The sequence below is a fragment of the Ixodes scapularis genome, unplaced genomic scaffold, assembly GCF_016920785.2.
Source record: "Ixodes scapularis isolate PalLabHiFi unplaced genomic scaffold, ASM1692078v2 PGA_scaffold9__187_contigs__length_104089568, whole genome shotgun sequence".
Taxonomy (NCBI): domain Eukaryota; kingdom Metazoa; phylum Arthropoda; class Arachnida; order Ixodida; family Ixodidae; genus Ixodes; species Ixodes scapularis.
Genome location: NW_024609884.1, coordinates 68,741,697 through 68,768,093, shown reverse-complemented (window position 1 = coordinate 68,768,093; position 26,397 = coordinate 68,741,697). Strand labels below are relative to the sequence as shown.

At 47.5% G+C, this 26,397-nt stretch overlaps 2 protein-coding genes across 3 annotated transcripts in view; both read right to left on the bottom strand.

The window, feature by feature from the left end:
• The window catches only part of LOC8052609 (Kv channel-interacting protein 4), a 35,302-nt gene extending 30,513 nt beyond the window's left edge, over nt 1–4,789 (bottom strand). The window contains exons 1-3 of the mRNA XM_029984180.4: nt 4,682–4,789; nt 3,667–3,736; nt 1,578–1,648 (exon numbers count right to left, since the gene is read on the bottom strand). Coding sequence (XP_029840040.4) covers nt 1,578–1,648; nt 3,667–3,736; nt 4,682–4,789 — 249 coding nt within the window. The remainder of the gene's footprint in view (nt 1–1,577; nt 1,649–3,666; nt 3,737–4,681) is intronic.
• An 18,649-nt stretch (nt 4,790–23,438) lies between these two features.
• Nucleotides 23,439–26,397, bottom strand: part of LOC8052607 (delta-1-pyrroline-5-carboxylate synthase) — a 50,007-nt gene continuing 47,048 nt past the window's right edge. For both annotated transcript variants that reach the window (XM_040215555.3, XM_040215554.3), the window contains exons 3-6: nt 25,126–25,353; nt 23,902–25,069; nt 23,743–23,838; nt 23,439–23,667 (exon numbers count right to left, since the gene is read on the bottom strand). In XM_040215555.3, the coding sequence (XP_040071489.1) occupies nt 23,501–23,667; nt 23,743–23,838; nt 23,902–25,069; nt 25,126–25,353 (1,659 nt within the window). In that variant the 3' untranslated portion in view covers nt 23,439–23,500. The remainder of the gene's footprint in view (nt 23,668–23,742; nt 23,839–23,901; nt 25,070–25,125; nt 25,354–26,397) is intronic.

Genomic DNA, 26,397 nt, shown 5'->3' with positions numbered 1-26,397 from the left:
TTTAGTTTTAATGAGTTGCGTGTTGCAGCATAACCTCAAGAACACCAGTCTTGCGTTCAAAGGCACACGCAAACTAATTTTAAAGCTAATTAAACGATCTTTCAAAGTGCACCTGGTGGATGCATGCGGAGCCTATTTGGGAGGTAATCTAGCAACGTTGGGGATTTTGCTACGTAGTCATGACGTAGCAGATTCCATCGGAGTAGCGCCGCTCTTTGGAATTTCAACATTTTCCTTCTAAGCTTTCCTCCTCAACTCACAAATCGCGCATTAAACTAAACAGTCCAAGAAGATGGAAAGGAGGGACTCCCCCCTTCCTCGGACCCTCGTTTGTGCACCCGGATACAGGCATTCTCCACCAGCCGCTCAAAACTCGGACCCGTCCAGCCCTAAGCTGACAGTGCTGTGGAAGCTACGTGCTCTTTAGGCCAGCCACACGCTCGTCACCCCACGGGTACTTCGAACGGCTCGGTTGGCACCACCACAACGCTGACAACGCCACCAAGGGCAAAGCTCATAACCACGCCAGCCTTGCTACGCCACGAACGCGGGAAATCTTGCCTTTCTGTTTTTGTTTGCGTCGGATATCCCATGACACTCTCCGCTCGCTTCTCTTCGAGCGCTTGTTCGAGTGCACCGTTTGGAACGAAAAATATAGCCAGTCGTTCAAAATACAAACGTGCGATTATCATTTACGGTTATTATACGTCATGCTTGGCTCATTTCTGAATGAAATTTGAATATTTAAATTTTTGTTTCCGTACCCCTTTAATCTGGAAAATTCCCCTCGAGTTGGCAGCCCTTATGGCTACGCACTCTATCACACTCTAACGCTTGTTTGTGAACCAGCCTTTAGGTGGTACAAATAAATTTTCCTGAAAATAGTCTGTTAAAATTTGCGTCTCAACTCTCAGTCTAGTGAGCTGAAAGCGCCTCACGAGTGCATTATTGGTGATGACAGTCACCTGGTGATGTTTCCAAGGATAATGTATCAATGTCTCCTGGCTTGGCATACCTGCCCCTTGCAACTTTCAACGGTAGTCGACCGTTCGAAAACAGAAAAAGACAAATTCAAAGATGGACATCTGGCACGCCCCAGCGGAGGACTGAGGATTAATGTGGACCACCTGGGTATCCCTTGACGTGCAACCGCAAGCTCAGTACACGGCGCCTCATCCGCAATAAGCGTCCGTCAGATTGCGGGCACGGCGGCCGGGATTCGAACCCGCCACCTTGGGATCCATAGGGCGGCGCTCTGGGCCTCAGAGCCACCGAGGCGGCTAATTCGAAAAAAAAAAAACTGAAGGCATTCCTTTCAATTCTTGCATAGAGACAGGGTTGCGCTGTAAAACTTCACCGGGTAAAACGGAGCAGTATTTCTACGAGGCAAAAATGTTGCCAACAAATCGTAGTGCGTTGGTGATTTGTCAGCCACGCCGACATCAGCGGGACGAGGGCCCGAGGTGACAGCGCAGTGACCGGTACCACTCCTCTCATCATGCGAGTGTCGTAAGCCAAAACAAGACTGAAAAAAAACAAGAAAAAAAAAAAAACATTGTTCAGGGCAAGCAACTGACCTTGAAGCTGATGGCACCGTTCCTGTTCCGGTCGAAGCTCTTGAAGACGTATCGGGCGTATGAGCAGGCGTCTGCCATTGGAGGAAGAGATCCAATTGATTACCACATTGCTCAAATAAACTAAGCGAACAAACAATCCTTGTTTACTTCTACGCAGTTATTGTTCAGTCTAGTCAATCGAAACCTCTGGTGATACCTCTGGTCCTTTTATAACACCTGGAAACAATATCCATAACACGTTATTCAATCGGTCAGGTTCGGCGCTTGCACTGTCATGACTGAACAGGGTATAAGTTCTTCGAAACAGTTATTCAAAATCATGTACAAAGTCTTCCGAGAAAAAAAACAAAACATTTTTTTTATCGCAAAAATAGACTATGCACGACCGAACGCTCATTTTCCGCCAAAAGGTAGCGCTAGAGGTCCGAACCAGATGCCGAAGTTTCAGCTCGAACCGACATTTTATTCAAAAGCTATAAAGTGATTTTCTGGAAAGTTCAATGGGAAAAATGGGGCCCATTTTCGCCCGTTTTCGGTTTCTGGCGCCATAGAGCACCATGTCTTCGAGAGCTCCGTCAACCACCATTTCCCCCTTGACGTTTTTAAAAAATAACTGATAACTTTTGAATAAAATATCGGTTCGCTCTGATAATTTAGCACCTGGTCCGGACCTCTAGTAGCGCTACTTTCGGGCGGAGAATGAGCGTTCGGCGATGCGTAGTCTATTTTTGCGTTGGAAAAAAAACCCTGTAATTTTTTTTTTTTTTCTGGGACACCCTGTTTGTTTAGTACCTTACGTGACCTTGTACTTAATGAAGAATCTCTTTCTTACTGAAACTAACTTCGATTGAGCCTTGAAAAGTGAAGCGTGCCACGATGGCCGCGGTAGGAGAGTTGGCCGGCTGCCAAACACATGCGCCGCTAGTCACGCAACGCAATTGTGAAAGAAAAACAAATAAAAACAGAAGAGGCAGGACAGAGGGCTCTGAGAAACTTCGAGAAGACTTCGCCAGCTGCAAAGGCTTTGAAAAAAAAAAAAAAAAAAAGGGGGGGGGGGGGACGTGACTAAGCTAGACACGGCCTCGCGTGCCTGGAAGGCTGATACTTGAGTTAGCGTCCGATACGTTCTACATAGAACGTAATTCTACATATCACGGTCTAATCGACAAAATGAAATAAAACTGCATTTGCTAGCAGAAACATTCTAAGCCAAGTTCAGACAGAACTGAGCAATTAAGAAGTTACATAGTCATACCTGACAACGATGAAGTTGCACACATCAGTGCGAAGTGCACAGAGGCTGTAATATTGTTATGTCGAAATTAAGGTTGGGCACTTGATCGATTAACCTACTGATTAATCGATTAATGTTTTCATCTCGATTTTTTTTAACCGGTTACATTTTGACAATTAACAAAAGAGTACAAATGTATCGCTTCCACCACGCAGACGTGTAGAGTACACCTCTATGAAGGCGAAATTTTGACCTAAGGTAAACTGTAGGGGCGAGATATGTAGCTCCAAAGACGCAGAGAATACGTGTCCCAGTAACTTTAACGCCGTGAGAGTTACAATTTAGCGCAGTAGAGTATATTGGGAACAGTCAAAGGAGTTCGCATTGGAGAATATCAACGAATCTCTTTGCCTCTGCGGCTGAAGTAGTAATTTGTGAGTGTGGGTGTCTTTTGACTATTCTCAACCAAACATTAAGGGTCACTTAAAAACCAGAAATACACATTGCGCCGTTTGTCACATATCCATCGAATGCAAAAAAAAAATGTAATATGGACTTTATAAAAAAAAAAAAACTAATATAAATAGGAATGAACGAAACCGATTAATCGATTAATTAATCGATTAAAGGGTGGCGATTAATCGGGTTAAAATTTTTGATCGACGCCCAGCCCTAGTCAAAGTCAAACAAAAGTCCTGAAGTAGTTATTAAAGGTCGAAACGAGGGCTGCTCGACGTTCCTAACTGCCCGAAAATACGTTTCACGTCGGGCGCAGAGAAGCACGGACTAGCCACGTTCGACCAAAGTGGATCGCGTCACACGCCCTGTAACATTGTGAAAGGTGGCCACACTTACTTCCGTATGGGAAGAACTGTGCAAAGATGTGTTTGAAGGTGTCCTCTTCCACGAAACCCGTGGGGCACTCCTGAAACAGTTCAAGGTCAAGGGTTGAAAATAACGACGCTCATCATCGTTATTTGCACGCGGAGCGAACTATGATCAGCTTCATTCAGGGGGCTCATTGATTTTTTTTTTTCAGGAAAATATAAACGTGAGTTAGTCTTTCGAACACACTGAGCAGAGCGGGCAGGAAACAATACGCCGAAGGAGAAAAATAAAGGAAAGGATCCCGACGCAACACAACTTGTTGCAACAAGCGATTGTGAAACGCTTGTTGCACCCCAAAACGTTGTGCAAGAAGGCGTTGTGTTGGTCAACATGTCTTATCGCCGTCGTTTCACCAGCTGTCCTTTTTGTTATTGTTGTTTTAGTTATTTGGCCAATATATAATTCCCCGAAGCAATTGTTAATTCGTTGTCATTCAGGGGACGAGAGGTCGAGAAACATTGCAAACCACGCTTACGGTATCGCTTCTCTCCTATGTCAACAATGTCCGGGTTTCTGCCGTGGTCAAAAAAAGAAAAAAAAAAAAGGATACAACACGACAATTGCGTGTAACTGCGTCCTCGGAACACAAATTCCTAACGTTCGCTGCCATTTGTACCAGCGGTGCACAAAGAGCGAGCCCCTCTACTCAGTGCGGTCCACAGAATCGCGGAGTGCTGCCATCAACCCTGCCAACGAAACGTGCTCCCGTGGCGTTTCTCCTCGCACGAGTGCACTGCGGGTCTTTTTTTCAAGGCCACCCACCTCCAACCAACGCGCGCCACAACGCCGCCGCGCAGCCCTGGACAAACAGTCACACTCACGTAATCCGTCGTGCCGACGCTACGACAGACACCCGAACAGGGCAAACTGTTGCCCATGACTGGTGAAAGCCGAGCAAATCGTGACTGGAGCCGCAAACGAGCGCGGACACCATTTGCACTGAGACCGTCGGGGCTGCGGGCGGGTCCGCGGCGGCACCCACCTGCTTGAAGCTTCTGTACATGAGCTGAATCTGGCGTCTGGTGAATTTGGTGTTTCTGCAGAGGGCGTCCAGGCTGTGCTCGGCCATCGGATGAAGTCCGGGCTCCATCCTCAAGACATGGTGGCACATGCGCACTGAGCGCTAGCTCCTGGAGATTATCGAACCAGCTCTGGCAGCAGAACGGCCAGCCAGCTACAGTGCCCTCCCGGGCGTATTGAGCTGCGTCGACGAAAGGACGCTCCCTGATTTCGCCGTAGGCGACGCGCTGGTCGCCTACCCGAGGGAGCGCAGGAAGGCGGGCGCCGGGAAACGGAGTCGGCTTCGCCCCTGCGCGCGCGAGCCCTCCGCGCGGCCTATTCTGCTAGGTGGTGGTCGAGCCACATCCCCGCTGCGAGGAAGCGCGCAGGCATGCGACGGCTGGTCGAGCGCAGGGGGCGCGTAAACAGGGACCCAATCTAATTAGGCCATGTAAACAGGCAGGGGGACGGGAAAGGGTCCAGGGAGGGCCCGCGCATCCGGGTCAGGCGCCGATCAATGCGGCGTCTCGCGTGCGCAGGACAGGCCCCGTGACCGAGCGTGCGCACACGGGTTCTTCGATCGCCCGGAGCTCGCGTCGGTCGAGGCCTGGCGAGTGAGCGGCTTTCCTGCCAGCCAGCTTCCCCCCGCAGCACCAGGCCTCAGGGGCCCCAGGGCCTGAGTCATGGCCGAAAAGCTGCCCCAAACGACGTGAGGGCCGCTCTGCGTCGTCGAGGGGTTGGCGGCGACGGCAGGCGGCACTAGGCCTATCAGAGCTCGGCAGCGATGCAGCCCCGGAGAGCACGGCGGCGCCTCTCCGCATCGGCGTTCGGCAGGCTCGTCGCGGGGCTGGCGCGGAGTCCCAGGCGCCGCGTGTAGCGCCCATGCAGAACCCTCAGGCGATGGACTACATCAACAGCCTGGTGATGGGCGCCCAGGCAGTGCATCGGGACGGGGTATCGCTGCCCTCGTTGCTCCTGGTGCCCAACCTGGGAGAGCTGGTGAGCCAGTTCAAGCACGACGTGCACTACGTACTGGCCGCCGACGACGACAGGGTCAAGCGTGGCGGTGCAGCCAAGCACCACGACGGCCTCGACGACGAACTGGCTCTCGAGCTGTCCAAACGCGACATCAAGTCGCCCGACCAGGTGTTCATCGCAGGGGACCCCATCAAGGTCTCGGGCCTTGACTTCCTGAGCTCGCAGGATGAGAATGGTGAGTTGCGCATCTACGCACGTGGCGTGGCGCTCAGTGTTGTTCTCTACCCAGGGGTGCAGTTCATCAAGGTGGAGGCTTATGAGGACCACAGCCTCAACCTGGACGGCTTCACCAACGAATCTCCGCTCCTGCACGAGAACAGCAAGGACGTGGCCTTGAGCACCATAAATCAGGACCCCTCTATGCTCCTGGAGGATCTCACCAAACACAGCACCGCCTTCGAAGAGGCCGCCGACATGACGGACCTCTTTGTGTCCCCTCTGGCCGAGCAGAACCCTTCAAACTCTGTCGGTGGGGCCATGGTGGCCCACACGGGTCCTTCGCAGGGCGAACCCTACTCTGACGGAAAGGAGAACAAGAAGCTCAAGGTCCGGCGCCTCCCTGTTGGGGGTGAGGTCCCAAGCGAGGTCCACAACAAGGAGGACAAGTGCTGCTCTGCACCGGAAGACACTGCTTCGGAGCCGGATGGCGCGAAGGGTGAGCCACTGAAGCAGACACAGCCTCTGGACTCTGCCCAGGAAGCTGTAGTTGAAGGCAAGCTGAAGATCACCACGGCCAACCAGATGGCCAGCACCACGGTCAACCTTGATGTGCTGCCAGTGGACTCCGTGATTCTCGGCAACTTTCTCTTGGTTCCCGATGCCATGTCACCCGTTAAGTTCCAGGTGAGCCCTTCCCCCATCTGTTTACTCAGTTCAAAATATCCGCCAGCCTTGCACTTCTCCTCAATAAACTTAGGTATGCAAAACACTAGTTGTTCCTCCCAATATTTTTAAATTTCGGAGTGTTCCGCATTGATCCTGCACGAGGTGATTGGTAAGCCTTGCGTCTATATTTAATAAAGCTTGGCCATAAAACCTAAATTCCCACTTTGAGTCTATCTTAGGTAATCGTTGCCTACAACATCGCTGCCTGCAGATTCTGCACGAGGATGGAACTACCATCAAGGAAGTGAGCATCAACGCCATCTGCAAGCTGGAGGGCACGAATTCACTGAACAAGGAAACTGGTAAGCGACTAAAGAGCACACGTTCCCGTACTCGGGAGCAGGTCCAACCTGGCGCTTCGCTCTGACTCAGGTGCCAACGAGAATCCAGGATCACACAAGAAGGCCCCAGAGAGCCCGCCGAAAAACTCGAGGCCTTTTCAGTGCGAGATGTGCAGCGCTACCTTCAACCGGCTGGGCAACTACACGCGTCATCAGAAGATTCACACCGTACGCACCAAGGTGAGAGGCGCCACGGAACGCCTGGGCCCTGCCTCATTTTCGCAGCTTTCGCAGGAGGACGAGCGGTTCCACTGCAAGGAGTGCGGCAAGAGCTTCATCCAGCGGTGCGACCTCACACGACACCTGCACGTGCATACGGGCACAGAACCTCACCGGTGCTCCCTCTGTGGCAAGGGCTACATCCGCCACAGCGATCTGGTCACCCACCAGCGCTTCCACAACAAAGAGAAGCCTTTTGGCTGCCCGCACTGCGCCAAGGGCTTCTCCCAGAGAGGTAGGCTGCTCGCTTCGGCCGAGACTCGCATTATCTTGTGGTGTCCAAAAAACACAATAGGCTAGCTGATGTATTCGTACATCATATGGCCTACTGTAATCAGCTTACTAAGTAGAACGAAGTTAGCTTCCTCTTGCATTTTGTAGGTTTCTATCCCTAAAGAAGGATCGGGAAGAGCATCCTGCAGGCAACTCGTTAGCAGAAGGACTAGTTAATTATAATAAATATAATAGCTTAATTTACCATACAGTTATTGTGGCAGCTGAGGAAAAAGGCTGTTTGAGCAGCTTGTTTACTAGGATTCATTTTCGAGTGTAGGCTTCCCAGTCAGTGTCACATTTGTGTCATATTAAAGGCTAGAGTGGCATCTGAGGTGTGTGCCCTGCTGTTTCGTGCGAGTGGTTCGGAAATTCTGAACGGGCATGTCAGTACGTATACCGCAATTTCACAGCTATTATGTGTTGACTGATGCAGTGAGAGTCAAGGTCATAAAGAATGTTTCATTGAAAAAGACGCATAGTATTCCATTTAGCGTTCGTTTTCGTTTTTATAGAACGATATTCATGGCGAAAAGGGAACAGATCGCAATCACCGTCATTTTGTTCCCTTATGATTTTGCCAGATCTATTTGATATTTTAAGAGTTACTTCAACTTTAATTTTTTTTAAATTCAAGTTTGCATCTCAATTAGTCAATAATACTTTTTATATAGTAGCGTATAGCAATCTGGAGGTCTGGAGACTTTTGAACGTGCTTTAAGAATGTGATGTGCTATTAGGCGCGTGTTTGCGCAAGATCTATCACTGTGATGCCGCCGTCTTCTCGATTTCATAGTGAAGCCTTGGACGTTGCTCACTCCTGTCCTACTCTCTTACCATACTCACACCTTTTGATTACTGAAGGGGGAGAGGGGGGGGGGGCGCACTGTGGAAGGTGAACAACGTTGCAGCCACCCAGAATTTTTTTTTTTTTTTGTGTGTGTGCTTGGTGCGCTTTTTTGCACGCACGGAAAATCTGGAGAAATCACATGTTGTCTTCGGGGAGTTTAAAATCAGCGTAACATCAACGCGCGTCCACGCTCAATCTTTATTCTTCGATGCCATAATTCCCACGTGCGATTCGATGTTGACATGAGCTCTTTGCCCGGCTTCGCTCCCACAGAACCTAGCCATGGCTTGACTCGCGTTCGGCGTTCTTTCGGCGGTCATATTCTCCAGTGCCGACAGCCGCCGAGAAGAACCATACAACGCCGTCAACCTCGCGTACGACGCTCGCCAACATCCCGCGTGAATGTCCGAGCAGCGAAGTTGGAAATCAAAGATTCAGTAATTCGTAGACTATACTACAGATCTCAGTGAGCCAATAGCATGAAATCTTGAAAGAGCTGTTGCAGACAGAGTTTCTATCACAGAAGGATGATACAAGGACCGTTTTTCAGTCGTGATACCGTGGGGTACTGGTATACCATTACCAATGTTTTAGGTACCTTTTTTTTTTGTGTGATCATATGTCTCCATACATCGCAAGCCTTGCACTGACCGTGATTTCCCCGACTTCAATTTTTGAGGCAGTAATTTGAAGTCGGAATACACGTTTAAACGTAAACAAATACCCAGAGCAAGAACTTCGGTGCTTATTGTGCAGAGCGTTTCGTAGTCGTCTTGCAAGACCGCCAAAACCTTCTTCGACCACGTTTCACAGATTTGTGTTGGGTCCGCTAGGTTCTGAGAGTTTGTAACAATGTTACCCGCCCCCCCCCCCCCCCCCCCCAACCCACCCACAGACACACATGCACAAAAGGTTGCACCTATTGTGAAGTCGTGTTCTGTTTTTCATCACTTGGTGCTGTCATGAACCTATACCCCAACACACACAAAGAGTGTGTTTTATCAATTTAAATGGACACTCCAGCAAAAAGATACAGCAGCAACAGCAAAGACAAGTCGTTAATATTCTGACCTAAATTTTCAGAATTTTCGTCCCAAACCTGCCCCTGGGGGATTTCATCTCAAATCCTGCCGTCAACAAAAATAAAATTTTTAGTTTAGAAGAAAAGGTGAAAGCCGCGTTTCGGATAAATTTTGTTCAAGAGTTATGAAGTGCAAAAGCGACCGCGGTGGAAATAAGCGTTTTTCCACAGATCCACAAAATACAATAAAGCTACATTTTCTTAATTTTCAGTTTCCATTCACCTTGAATATTCGTAATTCATTTAGGTATTTTAGAATCGATATTCATACATCCATTTATTTATTTTGATTGTATCACAAACAGCTCGATTCCTTTTTACTGGTGTTCTCTCCAGGTATGCCACCAAAACCACAACAAGGCAGAACATAGTAAAGATTTTTCTACACTTTAAACGAAACAGATCCGTCCACACACCTTCAAAATCACGTAAATCACATCCCACACATTAAAAAAAAAAAAAAAAAAAAAAAACATTCAAAAATGTTATTGTTCACAGCAGTATGTTCAAAGTGATCGTACTGCCAAGTTCGCAGCCGATTGAACCACGTCCGAGGTCCAGTCGGCTGCGTTCCTGACAATACGTTAATTGTAAACGTGTCCTGGGCGTTGCATTAAACAGAGAGGAAGGATCAAGCAGGTGAGCACAATCTACGAGACGACCGAGGGACGCGAAAGTTGACGAAACTAAGCAGCACGTACTAGTCGCTAGAAAGTTACGCTCAGACTTTTGGCAGTCTTTTCGACCATTGTTTGACGCCGCCGAGACTGTCATTCGTCCGTCCTTAGTCACGTGCCATTTGTTTACGTGCCAGCGGTGGCAATACCATGCACTTAAAAGACCAAGCCAGCGCTTCCCCCCCCCCCCCCCCCCCCCCCCACGACCCCCTCCCCGTCTTTCCAAGCGCCATCACTCGTAGATCCACGCAGCGGCGTCTATTTTGCGTCAGCGTCGCCGCCAACGCGTCTTGCAGCACCTCACAACAGGCGCGACGTGAGCAGGCGGCGACGCCAAGACGGAAGTGTCTGTCGCTTTGCGGCGGCTCTCGCCGAGCTTCAGCGTGTTTGCCGCTTGGGGCGGGTCGGAGATCCACTAGCGATGACGTACTATGCGCAGGCCTCGTCTTCTAGGTGGTGTGGCTTGTGGGCGCCGCCCAATTGGTGCCTACAGCCGCACACAGATGCCGTCTGCGACAGTTGTGGTTCTGAGACGCGGCCTTTTGGGTTCTGATACGGCGTTAGGAGATCATCGCGGTACCGTTTTTGCGCTGTGGTGAACTGCTTTGGCGAGCAGGACGACGGAAAGCACTTTTTTGCATCTTCCGCCAGGTGCGTAGCCAAACGCTAATGACGACTGGCAACATTGAGTCTACGCACCAATACGACTAAAGTCGTTACTCTAACGAGTATTCGGGGCCTTGAACGGGTGCACCAAACCACGCATCGTCCTCCTGGAATACAACGTATTTAACTCTAATAGCAGAGCATTTTAGGGAACCGTTTTTGCACATCCGATGCGGTACGATGGGCCCTCCGGTACGAACTGCGCATGCGCTACCAAAGAAGACTCGCACATGCGCAGTTCCTACCGGAGGCCCATCGTACCGCATCGGCCGTGCAAAAGCGTTTCCCTCAAACCCTGGTAATTTGACTGAAAGGAACGATAATACAGTACACTACTTAATCTAAGAGCACGCTCGATGCCACTTGCTTGAATTAGTTCCTTACAGTTCCAGACAGCCGATGAATTTTCGATACGGCTACGCACCAGCAAACAAAACAAATTAAAAAAAAAAGAAAGAACACGATTTGAATTCTAAGAATGGCTTATATTATACGCGTAATGCCCTAAAAGATGCATTCGTAATATTTGTGACGTGGTAATTGAGATTAACCTCTGCATTCCTGCAAACTCCCAGATCACGAGTCACTTCAACACGAGCAATAACGATATATAGTATCCTTATACGGAGAGGAATAAGGCAGGGTCGAATATGCGTTTTATTAGTAAAGCACATATTTGGTACATACTTCTCTATTCGTCTCGTATTACATATATTGCTCCGACAGTATGTGTCTATAGTTTTCGAAAGCAAAATCTCAAACACTCAGTGTGTATTTCACTCAAGTTATGGTTGTCTTTTATACATAATGCATATACTCCCCAGAAGCGCTAGCACCCGTAGCGTCATAGACTGAATTGCCCTTAAAATGCTACTATAGTGAATCATTCTGGGGGCATTCTCTCCCTTGCACTCTCGGGATCTCCGTGATCCCAGTTATCGGAATCTTTTTAAGGGCTTCCGCAAGCACATGGCATGACAGAGTAGCTCAAGCGTTACATTACGTGCAAAAGAAATGGGCTCCGTAAACTGATTATGACACGCCCATCCGCCGCAGGGGATCTGAACCGGCACCTGCGGTCCATCCACCTGCAAGTGAAGCCTCTCATGTGCGGCCACTGCCACAAGAAGTTTGCCAAGGAGGCTACCTTAATTCGCCACATGCGCACTTCTCATCGGGAGATGTTGCTGCAATCTGTTCTCAAGGGCTAGAAAGCCGCTCGGCGTCCATCTTCAATGCCTGTGGCCAGGTGTTGACCACCAGGTCAGGCAACAGGCTCACTCCATTCGATTCACGCATTCCTCATTGCCGGCAAAGGCAGTCTTTCTGTTGATCTGTTGATATTGTTTGTTTTATTCTTTTTCTCGCCTAGTCATGCTTCTTTCGGAGAGGACTGAGCTGCATTATTTTGGATATGTGCCACTCTGTACAGTTTTTATACTCATAGACATTGATTTGGACGCCTGAATTGCACAGATACAAATGGTGCTCCTTTGGTTGCACGCAGTTCTTGGTTCCAGGCATTCGAAGCAAACGGCGTCAGCACTGTATAGGTGTGAACCTGCCCTAGTAAGTGCATTCCAGTTGATGTTAGAATGTGACAACATATCGTTTCAAGCTGTTGTGAGCACGGTGCAAGACACCACTTGTTACTTTGTCCCCGGTGCAGTGGTCCGACAGCCACAAACGTGAAGACGAGACACGCGGCTGTGTGGTCGTTCTGAGAATCAAAAGCATTCCGAGCTAGTTGTAGGAAACAAACATCGATTTTGAAGAACCGGAATTCTGATAGTTCCTTCACCCGTATATCAACCGCCACGGAGCTTCGTGTTTCAGAGAGGATGCACGGGCTCGATCTCTGGAGACAGCTGTTTGGAGCCAAGCACCCATGTAGCCCGCCCGGTGACTGTTTAGGCCCAGTCGTGGCTCCAAATCAACCACCCCGCGAGAGGATTCACAGAGCTCACACGTGAACAATGTTGCAAGTACACTACTGTTGACAGTGCAGTGCAGAAGGGCCCCTGGCATGCAGGCTTGCCTGCGGTTGTGCAGTTCCGCCAGTGGGCCCGTGGCCTGAGCTGCCGCCTCATTGTGCTGTTTTCTAGTGTTAGTTGAGAGCTACCTTTTACAGACGCCGCGAGGAGTGCTGCCCGGAGCCAGCGCCTGTTCATCATCTGACCTTCCAGGGCTTATCGCTGAGGCGTCGGGCACATAAGCACTCTTTCCTTCTTGTGATCATGTCAGGGGCGACAAGCACGCCTGATAACCATGTCTTCCATTTCGCAGAGGTATCCAAATGCCTTCTCAGTGTCTGTAACCTTTGGGTAACTTTAGACGTCTTACAATGAGAGTACACGTATTTTTGCTGTAGAGGGGAATGACCTCCCTTGGCCTGTCCATCCCTAGTCTGTGTTTCTGACGTGTGTCGACGTGTCGGGCAGCGCATTCTGACGAAAACACCCAGGGCTTCCGCTAGTGTCTATGTGCGTTTCTTTTGCAAAGCACAATTGCGTTCCATTTTGGGGGCACGGTGCTCGTGAAGCCACTTCCAAAGGGTCACTTGGGTCCCAGACAGCATGCTCACTCTTTCTGGGTGGTCCAAGCCAATCGCCCTTGTGTTCAAAAAGCACTCATATGACCTCAGTGGGCTCTCTGTGGCGTAGCATGCACACCGGGCAGTGACAATGTGCGCGCGCTTTTTGCTTTTTATTGCGCACAACTTTTTGTTCTGTGAAGCTGTGGTGCCACACTGTTCTATCGGGCATTGTAAAAAAGTTGACGAAGAGGGAAGGTGCTTTCTGTGACCCCCGCCCTCTGTACTTCATGACCTGTACTTTTTTTTTTTTTTTAAGCATTAGTTTGGTTTTGGTCAGAGCACTCCAACTTCAGCATCCAGTATACTCGAAGAAATGCCTTACTGCGTGCCCCGATTTGCTCTATTTTTCGAGCAGCAGTAAGGCGTTTGGTTTGCTGTTCGACAGGGCCATATTTTGGCTGCAGTGTTTTGTTTTTAATGCCATATTGCTAGTTGATTGTCTTGCATCTCTTACTTTGATGCAAGGACCATTCGCCATGGAGTGCCCAATGAACAAAGAAACTTGACGCAGTACAGGGAGTAAACGAGAGTTCTTGCTATTAGTGAGGACATGCAGCGAAAATGTTTCCGTAACAGAGAGCGGAACCTCTTGGGATTGGTTTCAAGGGCAACTGTGCTCGAAGCGCTTGGTTGGGATCGACAGGCTGGCTTTCTCTCTGGAAGCCTGGATGGGCAATAACCTGTTTTCAACTGTGCCATACTGTTGTACCAGAGTAGAAACAACCATGGAACTTTGAACCCCTTTGTTCCTTCTGTGATCTCCCTCTTTTTATGACTGTATTTTAATATATCTTCACTATAGTATTTTTACAAAAATGTATTTCAGACAATAATTTGATTGTTGTTGGTACAAAGATAACCGATCTGGTATGTGAATCATAGCATCCAATAAACCGACACTGTGCGCGCCAGAGCTATACAAAATCGGCGTCAATCCTTTTTCTCAGTTGCTAATCGTAGTTTCGACAACACTGATCTTGCAGTTCGAGGCAAACTAGCGGTCTTGCCGTACAGGATAAACAGCAGACTAAATCTGCTCGAAGACAGGGGAACAACACTTTACCACGTTCCATTCAAACCCTTAGGTTGACAGTGCAGTAAATTCTACGAATTAACTGGATCAATCAAGGTCTGCTTTTTATCAAGTGGGTGCGCTCTCTGCGCTTGCAGTAGACACTGACACGGTCGCATTGCCGAGTCGTCGGCTGATGCGTTCACTAAGCGCGCTGCTTTCTCTGCAGTGTCAGCTATGGGGTGAGTCGAATTGTGGCCCGGGCTGTGTTGACACTGCAGCCTCGCAAGACCGCCAACCGGTCTAGTGGATCTGGTGGAGCGCAAAACTCTTTATACTGGGAGCACTCGACGCCTTTCCGAGATGCGACAGCAGTGGCAACTAATACACAAACACTCTGCTTACAAATACGCGCGTTTGGCCACACCAGGTTTGGGCACTGCGCGTGCGCAGGAACCGGATTCTCGTGAGACGAAGCGTCTGCGCATCCGCAGTGCCGACAGTAGCGCCACCGCAGTGGCGTGACGTCAGAGGGTTGAGTTGGTGTCCTTTTCACTTTATGTCCGACCGCAGGCAACGTCCGATGGAGCCAATCTGGCAGCGTCAAGAGTGCATCGTCATGGTGCCCGTCCTCGCTGTGCCTTTGCTATCATCGGCTCAACCAATCACGCACACACAAAGAAAGTGCAGGATTGCGGCGCATTTTACAGTGCGCGATTGGTTTGGTGCGTTTACACTTGCACATTCGCGGGCGGATCCGCACCGGTGACGAGCGGAAGTTGGAATCGAGTGGCGAAATCCGCTCGTCGCTGACGGAAAGACTGGCTCGGTCCGAGACCCAAAGGACCTTTTTCCAGTAAGCTTCTGCGCATGCGTACACCCCTTCCCCTGGCTTTGCTTTTCGCTGTCGCCATTTTCGGAGGGCAAAATTCCGGTCGACCAACATATTTAGCACCTATCTTCACGCGTATTTCGTCTTTTTTGGCAATTTTTTTAGTATACGCTTGTATGGGGCATAAAAGAAAACGAAGATCAATACAACGGCACGATGCCAGTGTATTCTGACGGGCGGAGGCAAGTTGGACTGTCCTTCATTTGTGCTGTGAAGACCACTCCACAGACGGCGCTCGTTACTAGAAAAAGGTCAAGGTTTCACCTGACGCGAGCCAATCAGTGTTTGCCGGAAGTCGCGTTGCGTCATTCCGTTTTTTTTTTCCTGTTTGTTTATAGCGATGGCGTCGCTCAAGACTCGATAAAAATTCACCTGCCGGAACGAGGAAGGAGGCAGCTTGCACGCTCAGTCTTTTCACAGCATAGACGAATCGCCGCCACGAACGGCACCGCTGCTTCTTCGGTGTGCTCTGCATCTCCTGCTACACGGCAGGTAGGGCGCGCGGGAAATAAATGACCGTGATCTTGCAAGAACGTGATTGCATAGCTAACATGATCGCCAAGTGTCTACGTTTCGATTACCGTCGCCTCTTCGTGAAAAGTCTACTCAAGTAATAAAACGTACGTACCTTACAACGAAAGGTAATCCGTGTGGCGTTTATTTTAGCCATATAAAAAAAAAACAGCATCACTTTGCGGCGACCTAATGCGTCCGACACGTTGTAGTCTTACACCATCCAAACTACGACCGCCTCGAAGAACGACCGCCTCGAAGAAATCACATTCTCCAAACACAACAGCCCTCTGTTGTACACGAGAAATAACACTGTAACGAAGGGGAACCGGCGGATCCCCGAAATGAGCTCAGCTATTCATGCGGGAAGACTCCAGTTGAAACAAAGGGTTGTACGTTCCTTCGAGGTGCGGGGCGAATTAAGCGGGGAAGAGCCTCTTCTTCCCGTTTGTTCTTAGAAATGACATAATCGCCCACGGCTGGGGAAAGATTCACCTGATTCATGTGCGAAGACAGGAAAGAAGGCAGCCCTAGTAGCACATTTAGGCTTGGGAATGTATTTGCGATGTCCTGTGGACGTTCATAGGATATTTGTGCTGCTTGGTAGAGCGCGCGTTCTTTCATTTTGTTTCGCGGTCTTGGGAAGGCAGATGATTCACCACCGCCGACGGTGCACCGCTGCTTCTATGGTTTGCGCTGCATGTCCTGCTACATACCAAGTAGAAAACACGGAGTCGTGGTGTCGTCTTCTTTGCGGTATAGAACTTGACCATCTTCGCGTGGTTCCTCTGATGTGGCGAAACGAGCGCTGGCGGTGCACGATCCTGCGCAGTGTTGGATAAAATACTCGATAAAAGTATTTAAGCTAAGTTACAAAATACCTGCTTCATAATGTATTTAGAATACTACTCAAGTTACTTTCACTGTAAAGTATCTTGAGTAGGATACAAGTACTTAGAAATGTAATTCAATTACTTTTGAAGATGCTTCTGCATTGCGTAATTTAAATCGACGTCAGTGACAACGACAATTATACAGTCGCGCAAATCTGGTATCCCAGAATGGTTTATTTGCGCGAACCAAAAAAAACAAAAAAAACATCGTTGGGTTATTTTATGCACGGTCCAACAATAAGGAGCAGAATATTGTCACAAATGACAAATGATGAGGCGCGCGAATAATTAAAGAAACTCAACGTTTAATAGGGCGAACTTGTGCCCAAAGCAAAATAGAGAAAGGCTGTCTGATTAGCTCCCGAGGATCGTAGTGTCAATTGCGGTCGGAAGTGAAACGAAGCAAAGGAAGGCCTTCAACCTTGACAATGAAATCGATGTCTTTCTGTCAGGTTGCATTGTCGCCACATAAAAAGGCATTGACGAATCGCTAAGGTAATATATCAAACGGTGACGGATTTCATTGCTTTAATTCGGAACGATGAAAACGTTCGTGTTTTTTTTTTTTTTGCTTTTTTGTTTTGTTTTTATTGGGGAACGTTTGCTCTTAAACAACGCCTAGCAGTTGTGCTCGACGTTCTCTACTACATCGTCCCGGCTGGTGAACGATTTTCTAAATAATTTCTGCGCCTTCGCGCCACGTGTGCGCTGAAACTATCTCACTACCGCGCCGATTAAAGGAGTACTGAACAGTGCTTCTGCATATTGATTACACTTAAAAGCTTGCCCTACCAGTTTAACATACAACTTCGGTGGACAGATATTTGGCAGTATCTGATCCGAATAAGATGTCCCAAGAAGAGCGCAAGGTTTCATTTTGTTAGTAAAAAACGCACCCTTTTCTTCCCCAGTTGCTTTTTTTTTTTTTCAGTATAAAGCACACACATTGGGATTAATTGTGGACCCCAATATCCCGCAAATATCCCCCACGACTCTGTTGGCACGCTCTTCCTCTTTTAACGAAATTCTCGATGACATTTCCGAATATGTAAACAATCGGACAACTTGCGGAAAGTATTTTTGTACGAAAAACTGAATTGGAATCATACTTTCCTGCATTTTATATCTATCGGGAACAGATGACGTCAAAGCTACCCTGGTGCGCTTTAAGAAACAAACTATTAGAACTCGCTGAGATGCGTATTCCGCCCAAGCAAGTAAGGCATTGTAAAAGCACAGACCGTGAATTAATGCCGAAATTCGTAGAGCTATACAGAAACTAAGATGGGCTTAAAAGAAACTTTTCAGAAAAGAGCCCGACCAAACGTGCACAAATATAAAGAAATCAATAGACTTCTTAAAATGCAAACATAACTAAGCAAGGAACTGTTTCTTTTAAGAATTTTAATGAAGATCTAAAAAGGAATTCTAAAGTATTTTGGAAGTTTTTTAGTCAAACAGAAAGGAAGACGTCTCTGTTCCAGTGCTCATGATAGACGATAGCCGTGTGGTATCGGGCGATACTATGGTAGCATGTTTGTACTCCTACTTTAAACCATGCAGTGTTTTCCGAAAACTCTCCGCATTTAACAAATTCAATGGCTTGCATGACGTGTGATAACGTAATGTCCACTATTTAAATTGACTTAAATGTTTTTGTCAAGTTTTTGCGCGTAATTTATGTAGCTATGGCAAATGGCCCGATGGAATTTCTCCTCTTTTCCTCCTGAAGTGTCACGAGGCTGTTGAGATGTATATATATTTTTTCTTATACTATTCAGTGAAACATTGTAAACGGGAGGGGTTCCAGAGGGTGGCAAAACGTTATACCTATTTTTAAGTCAGGTATTAAGTCAAATGCAGAAAATTACAACACGATTGTATTAACGTCGATTTCATGCAAATTTATTTATTTGTTTATTTCAATACCCTCAGGGCCCAGGGGCATTACAGAGGGGGTGGACATAAAGTATTGGCTCGGCATAAAATTCAAACAAGGCAACTTGGTTATAAATGTTAGTACGGCATAACCTTAGCAAAAGTGAGTAGTTAGAGCTTTTCTAAATACATCTATTGATGGAATAGTTACTAATGACGCGGGAAGGTGGTTCCATTCAGATGACGTTCTAGGGATGAAAGAATTGATGTAAGCTGAAGTTTCGCAATGAGGTATGCCAACTTTAAATTTGTGATCAATGCGGGGAGAAATGAAAAGTGTGTGTGTGTGTGTGGGGGGGGGGGGGGGGCTAATGAATAGTTCGTTTTTCGGTGAAGCGTTGGAATGTTAGATTTTATGGAAGAGGCATACACGAGATATTTTCCGACGTGAGGAAAGAAGAGGCAGGGCTAGGGTGGTTTTCATAGACGAGACACTTGCGGTGCGATGATAGTTGCAGACTATGAATCGTGCGACGCGATTTTGCAGGGCTTCGATGTTTGTTGTAACCGTTGAGTGACCTGGATCCCAGATTGCTGCGGCATATTCCAACTTTGAACGTATTAAAGTCTTATACAAGAGAAGTTTTTTAAATATCCAAGCATTGAATTTGCGTTAGCGATTATATGATCAGAATGAGTTTTCCATGATAGGTTATAAGTGAAGTGAACACCGAGATACTTGAAAGAGGTTACAGATGCCAGCTGCATATTGCATATCGAGTATGGTGATGATGATATGTTACGACGAGACACCCTCATAGTCGTACATTTGCTAGTATTCAGAGTCATTTGCCATAAGTTGCACCATTCCGATACCGCGCATAAATCAGCTTGAAGAAGTGCCGCGTCGGATTCGTTTGTAATTTTACGATATATTACACAATCATCTGCGAATAAGCTAATAGGGGATGATACACACATTGGTAAGTCATTAATATACATAAGAAACAGAAGGAGTCCCAAAGCGGACCCCTGGGGAACACCGGAGCTGAGGGCACTGAGGCAAGAATTTGCCTCATTGGTAGTAACAAACTGTGATCGATTAGTTAGGAAAAATTTAATCCAGAACAAGACTTTAGGATCAATATTCAGTTTGTCAAGCTTAAGAAACAGTAGTTGGTGAGATACTTTATCAAAGGCTTTGCAAAAGTCGAGAAAGACGCAGTCAACCTGAGATTCACGGTCAAGGATGGAAAAGAGATCATTAGTGAAAGTCAGAAGTTGTGTTTCACATGACAGGGATTTCCGGAAACCATCTTGCGAGGCTGAAAAAAAAATTATAATCTAAGAAACTAACTAGAATAGAGTAAATGATGTGCTCTAAAATTTCACAGGGCGTGCTGGTTAAGGAAATGGGTCGATAATTAAGAGGACTATGTTTGTTACCTGATTTATGAAGCGGAACCACCTTTCCTATTTTCCAATCGTCCGGCAAAATGCCAAGGTCAAGTGATTGTTCAACAATTTTTAGATGGAAAACTAAAATATAACTTTTTGTAGATTTAAGAAATTTAGAGCTCATGTTATCAACACCACTCGACGAGGACACTTTAAGATCATCGATTAGTTTAACAATCCCGTCATAATCAAAAACAAGCGGGTCCATTGGAAAGGAGTTATAAACAACAAGATAAGTGGGGCAATCTAAGTCAACATCACTAGAAAACGCTTTCACAAAAATATCATTTAGTACAGATGCACAGTGCTCGCTCAGAATATCTACACCGTCATCCCCTGTGTTTGAACACACTAGATATGAGTAATCTCTTCTGTTTTCTGGGTTCAAGTAACTTCTTTTCCCCACCGCAGCACGGCTTTCGGAGCGGGTATTTTAGCGATACGCAATTAGCAGAATTGTATCACCGACTTTCTAAGTCGTTAGTGACAAAAAAATGTCGATTGTGTATTCATAGATTTTCGTAAAGCATTCGACACGGTGCCACATTACTAACTGTTCTACAGTTGACATTGCTTAACATAGATCCCAACGTCTTGAACTGGGTAGGACAATAATTAGAATGTCGAGAGAAGCCCATTGGAAATGGTAGTTCATCCTCATTAGCCAGGATTACAAGGGGTGTGCCTCAAGGTAGTGTTTAAGGAACTCTGTTATTTCTTGTTTATATTAATGATGCAACTAAAAATATACAGTCTCATTTCAAACTATTCGCAGACGATCGCGTTTCATACCGGGAGATAAACTCGTCAGGCGACATTGCCATCTTGCAAAGTTACCTAAGCGTTTTATCCAATAGGTGTAAGCTGTGGGAAATGAGCCAACATTTAGATAATATTCATATGTGTTTTTCAAAAAGCACACATTTCTCAAGGTTACATAATGAATGAACGGTACAATCCTCAGTATTGCCACTGAATCTACCTACCTAGGAGTATTGTTTACGGATTCCCTTGATTGGAATAGTTATATAGAGCGCAGAGTAGCAAAAGCAAGCAAGATGTTATGTTTTATACACCGAAACTTTAGCAGCTCGTTGCGGGATGTAAAAGACACGCTGTGTTTTTCTTTTGAGGTGTCTATTTTAAATTACGCTTTTGTCATATGAGATCCGCATCATGATTATCTCAATTGTAAACTAGAAAAACTTCAGAATCAGGTCGCACAGTTTGTTCTAAATAACTATGACCTTACTATAGCATGTCAGCACTGAAGGCCGTGAGGGAAACGCTCTAAATAACAAGGAAAAAACTAGGACTGAATTTTTTTCATCGTATATTTTACAATACTGGAACTGATAAAACAGCATATATCTTGAAGCACTCGCACGGGAGTACAAATAGGTTGGTGTATGTCATTACAAAACTGACTCTTTTGCAAATTCGTTCTTTGTTAAGATTTCCAGGGAGTAACGCAACCTTCCGAAACAAATTGTGCGCGTTGATGAAAATGCGTTTTCTTTTGCCGCTTATCTAAATGCATAGAATAACCAGCCTTACAATAATTCTCACGATGCGATGTAGGTACATTGCAAATAAATGAATAAAATATATAAATAATTGAGGCCTAGTTTAGCCATTGACACGTCGAATCTCCTTCTTGAACTCGGCTGGAAAATAGAAAGTTGTTGTGAACGTCCGTGAAAGTGACAAGGACCGCGTCTGATTTCTACGCAGCACATCGCCACGTGATGCCGCCCCTGTTTAGTTCACAGAGGATTCAGCGCGCAGATCAGCAGGGAGATTTTCGCACTGTGCACAAAGAAGTTTCCTCCATGCATCACGCCAGCGGCGGCGTAGCCAAACTGGCTGACGTTATGCAAAAAAAAAAAAAAAAAAAAAATAATAATATACGATGCATTTTATACAAAATTAAATATTGCGCTCTTTTTGGGACACCTTCACAATCACGGGGGGGGGGGGGGGGGGGGGGGTACCAAGTATTCCCAACAATGAATGCGGGTGATCTCGCCACAGTTACAGCTGGATGACATCTCTTCGTCACGTGCTCAAACTTCCGCTACCTGCTGGACATCCACTCATCACTTTTTCAATTGAGACAAAAAGTGCTACGTTACGTGATGCAGATAAGAGGTTTTTGTGAAGCATGGGTTATCCGGAAAGACTTGAAGACACGTGCTGTAGTTGCAGGGGTCTTCGCTTACGTGTCCCCGATAATCCTCGTTCAAAAGAAAGCAAAGAGCGGTGTGGGCGTCGTTTGGACAAAGCCATTTCAGATAAGCTAACTGTTAAGGTAGGCCAGTGGACTTATGGACTTCTCTCCAGAGGCTTCAGATCAGGGCTCCGAGGAAGCTTGCATTGCAAGCAAAAGTTGATAGCAAATACATATTGTTACCGTAATGAAGGAGATAATGCACGAAGGGGATATATACGGAAGTCGTCGTTTGTCGTTGTTTTCCGTCCCTTTGTCCCTTCCTCATATTCAGGGATATTCGTATCTGCAGCGACGACTTTTCTGCGAGTATAGACCAGTGTTTGCTCTGTTCCATGGGTGCCGCCATGTTTGTTTATGCTGACGGGGAGGTTACAAATTTTTGCACATATTGTAGTTCAAGAACGTCAGGAGAATGCATAGTCACGAAACTCAAAGAAAAACACCGATGCTAAGAGTTCCGTAAAAAGCAAAAATCTTGTTTTATGCGTAGCCCCTCTCTTCACAAGATCCTGCGTTTAAGATTGTTATTTACTATTCTTTTCGCTAAAGGCTAGGATTTCGGACACTGGTCGTCGCCAGCAGAGTGACAGCCCACGGTTATACGCTGTCTCATTGTAACTTTTGAGGGTACCAGTTAAATCGGTTATGATTTACTCAGAAATTCAGAAATATGCTCATTTATTATCTGGCAGGATAATAAATGATCATATTCCCCCCAAAAATAAAAAAAAAAAGATTTTTTCGTTAACAATCAACACACTGTTTATATTTATAAATAATCCCGCGTGCACTGCGCGTGCACAGAAACCAGATTCGCCTGAGGCGAAGCATCTGCGCATGCGCAGTGGCATGACGTCATAGAGTTGAGTTGGTCTATAGACAAATGCCCAGATAAGCCTTCTTTTTCCTGAAATTGTCAAGAGCAACGTGGGTCATTGTGACATTTATTATGACAAAAGGAAACAAACGAAATAAAAACAATTTTCAATTAAATGATTACCGCTACAGTGGCCCACCATGTCATTTCATGGCTTCACGCGAGCTAAGCTTAGCTCATAGGAAAACATTTTTTTCTGTGTAATATCTTCTTCAAGTGATCTCGTCCTTATAATTTTTACTAAAACAATGCATGATCTAATAACATCTCTGTGCTAAATTACATTTATGCAGTCCCTTCAAAGGGCCAACGCGCCATCTGGTCCACCGCGGCAGGTTCTGAAAGGTATTTCCAATTGTTTTCTCGTCCAGCAATTTATTGTCATAAGCATTGGCTATTTACAGCGAATATTGAAGGTGGTCATGAGACTGGGATGTGCTCGTGGAGGTACGTCATAGAGCCATTTTTGTTAAAGTCTTGCACCACATTGCCGTTAGCCCTGAGCATCCACTTGGTGGTCAGGAGGCCATCCAGGCCCACTGGACCACGGGCGTGGATGCGACCGGTACTGATGCCGACCTCGGCGCCTGCACAGCAGAAATGTAGAGTGAAGATAGCTCTTAGGCGCACCGGCGTAACAAGACAGACGTTCCAGAACATACCGAGTCCAAAGCGGTACCCGTCCGCAAAGCGCGTGCTGCAGTTGTGGAACACACATGCACTGTCGGCGCCTTGGAGGAACCTCTCAGCTGTTTCGTCTGAAACGAGAAGGAGTCTCGGTGAGTAAACAAATCATAAAACAAGACTGGGTTTTCACTCACGGTTTTCAGTGACAATGGCATCGGTGTGAGCACTTCCGTAGGTGTTGACGTGATCCAGTGCCTCCTGTACGGAGCTGACCACCTCGACGGCGCACTCCAGATCGCTGTACTCGATCCTCATCGAGCGAGCCGCGGGTGGCCCGAACGTGAGCAGCTGCGCAAGTCGAGAACCCGAGTGAAGGCGGACGCCCTGGGCTTTGAGCATGGTGCAGAGCTCCGTAAGCAGGCCGCTGTCCACGAGGTCCCGGTGTATCAAAAGCGTCTCCATGGCGTTGCAAGCGGCGGGGTAGTCGCACTTGGAGTCGACCACGATGCGTTTCGCCTTCTCCGGGTCTGCGTCACGGTCCACGTACACATGGCATACGCCGTCGCTGTGACCCAGCACAGGGATGCCGCGGCTTTTCTCTTGGATGGTGCGCACCAGCTCGGCAGAGCCTCGGGGAATGACGAGGTCAATATTTCCCTCAAGCTGGAGCAACTCTTCGACATCCTCGCGCGTGCTCACTAAAGTGATGGCGTCAGAGGCCCCATATGGTGCGAGAGCCTCCTGTGCTAGTTGAAAGAGACAGCGGTTGCTGTGCGACGCTTCGCGACCTCCTTTCAGCAGCAACCCATTGCCTGTAGCCATGGCGAGCGCCGCTACCTGAGGTAAGCAGTCGGGACGAGACTCGAAGATGACCAGAAGCACGCCGATGGGAACCGTTACTTGGGTCAGATCCATACCTTCGGCTATACGCGTACGTCGTACGACGCGACCAAGCACATCGTGCGACGTCCGCGCGATGGTGCGGAGGCCGTCGGCCAGTGCTGACAGCTTGGCTGGTGACAGCTCCAGACGTGCCAGCAAGGCGTCACTCAGGTTTTCTTCGCGGGCCGCTTGCAGGTCACGCAGGTTGGCTTCCATTATGACTTTCGTCCGCGATTCCAGCAGGTCAGCCAAGCATGTTATAATTGCTGCGCGGTCAGACGCGGATAACGCCTCGAGCAGGCGGCTGCCCTGACGCGCATTGGCCGCCATTGATTCCAGAGATAGCATCTTGCTGTGATGGTTTGTGAAGAATGTGCCCACGCGTTTGCCCTGAACGATGCGCGTGATGGCCATGTCTTCAAAGCCGCTCCCGATGACCACAGAGACGCCTCGTTCGAGGGCCCAGCAGGCGGCCTTGATCTGCAAAGGAAGAGTACCATTGTAGCAGCGGAATCGCAGCCCAGTAAATGGGTCACCTTAGACTCCATGCCTCCCAGGCCCACTTTAGACTTGGAACCGAACTGTATGCTGCCGTTGAAGGACGGATTGTACGTGTGAAGCAGCTTGGCGCCGTCCTGACCAGGGGGACGAGTGTAGATGCCATCTACGTTGGACATCATGAGCAAAAGGTCCGCGTCCGCTTCGACAGCCAGGTGAGCTGCGAGGCTGTCGTTGTCCATGATTCCCACCTCTGAGCTCAGTTTCTGCAACGAGTAGAGTGTCATTGAGAACAACAGCACTTTGTTCCACCGCATACATCTTAACATGAAACAAGATTCTCCAAATAATATTGGCGACTGTATATGTAACACAGCATTCGGCGTGTTTATAGTCGCTGACAGGTTAAAAATAAAAATAATATCGAAAAATGAAAATGACAGACGTATTACTCTTGAAATGAAATTATCATAAGTTATTTAGTATATGCACCAAGCTTCGCGATTTTTCGAGCTCTAGTTATAGACGATGTGCGAAACTGTTTGGTGGTCTGGTAACACTGCGCGCATCCATCTTGGTAGAATGTAATCTCTATTTGCTGTCTGCACAGCATCAACCGGGGGGTCACGTGACACTCCTGTGATGTCACCTCACTACGTCATGCATCTCTGCCGGTGAGGGCCATGCGACCTTCGATTTCTTCGCGTTTTGTCGGTTGGCGTTATTTGGGCTCGTCGATCGTCAAGCTGATCGCTCCGCGAGCGGGTAGGCTCGGCCGCCGCGAAGCGTCGCATATGGGTGGGCCAAGTGGCGTAACCTTTTCGTAATGAGTCGCCGCAGACGCAGGGGGGGGGGGGGGGGGGGGGGGGTTAGCACGCGCCTCTGTTATAACCGACAAAACGCGAAGAAAAAAAAAAAGTCACGCGACCCTCCACCAACAAAAATGCGTGACGCAGAAAAACGACGTCACTGGAGCGTCACGTAACCCCCTGCGGTTCATGCTGTGCAAATAGGCACTCCCGAAATTTCTTGAGTTTCGGAGCATTTCGAGGGCAGGGACGCTCTGCCAGTGATTCTGTGATGCAGCAACTTCCTTGTTTTCCGACATCAAATAAATCACCCGACGTGGACGATGGACTTGGCAGTCGTTCCTTTCAAGTTTGAAGACACTTTGAATTAATTTTTGGCGCGAAGGCGCAAGAAGTCGTACTGTTTAGCGGTAAAAGCATGTAGCCCACCGTCTTAGCTCCAAGCCAATACATGTGACTCAAGGTTAGACATTTTTTCGAGCTGTTACTGGCGTTAGTTTT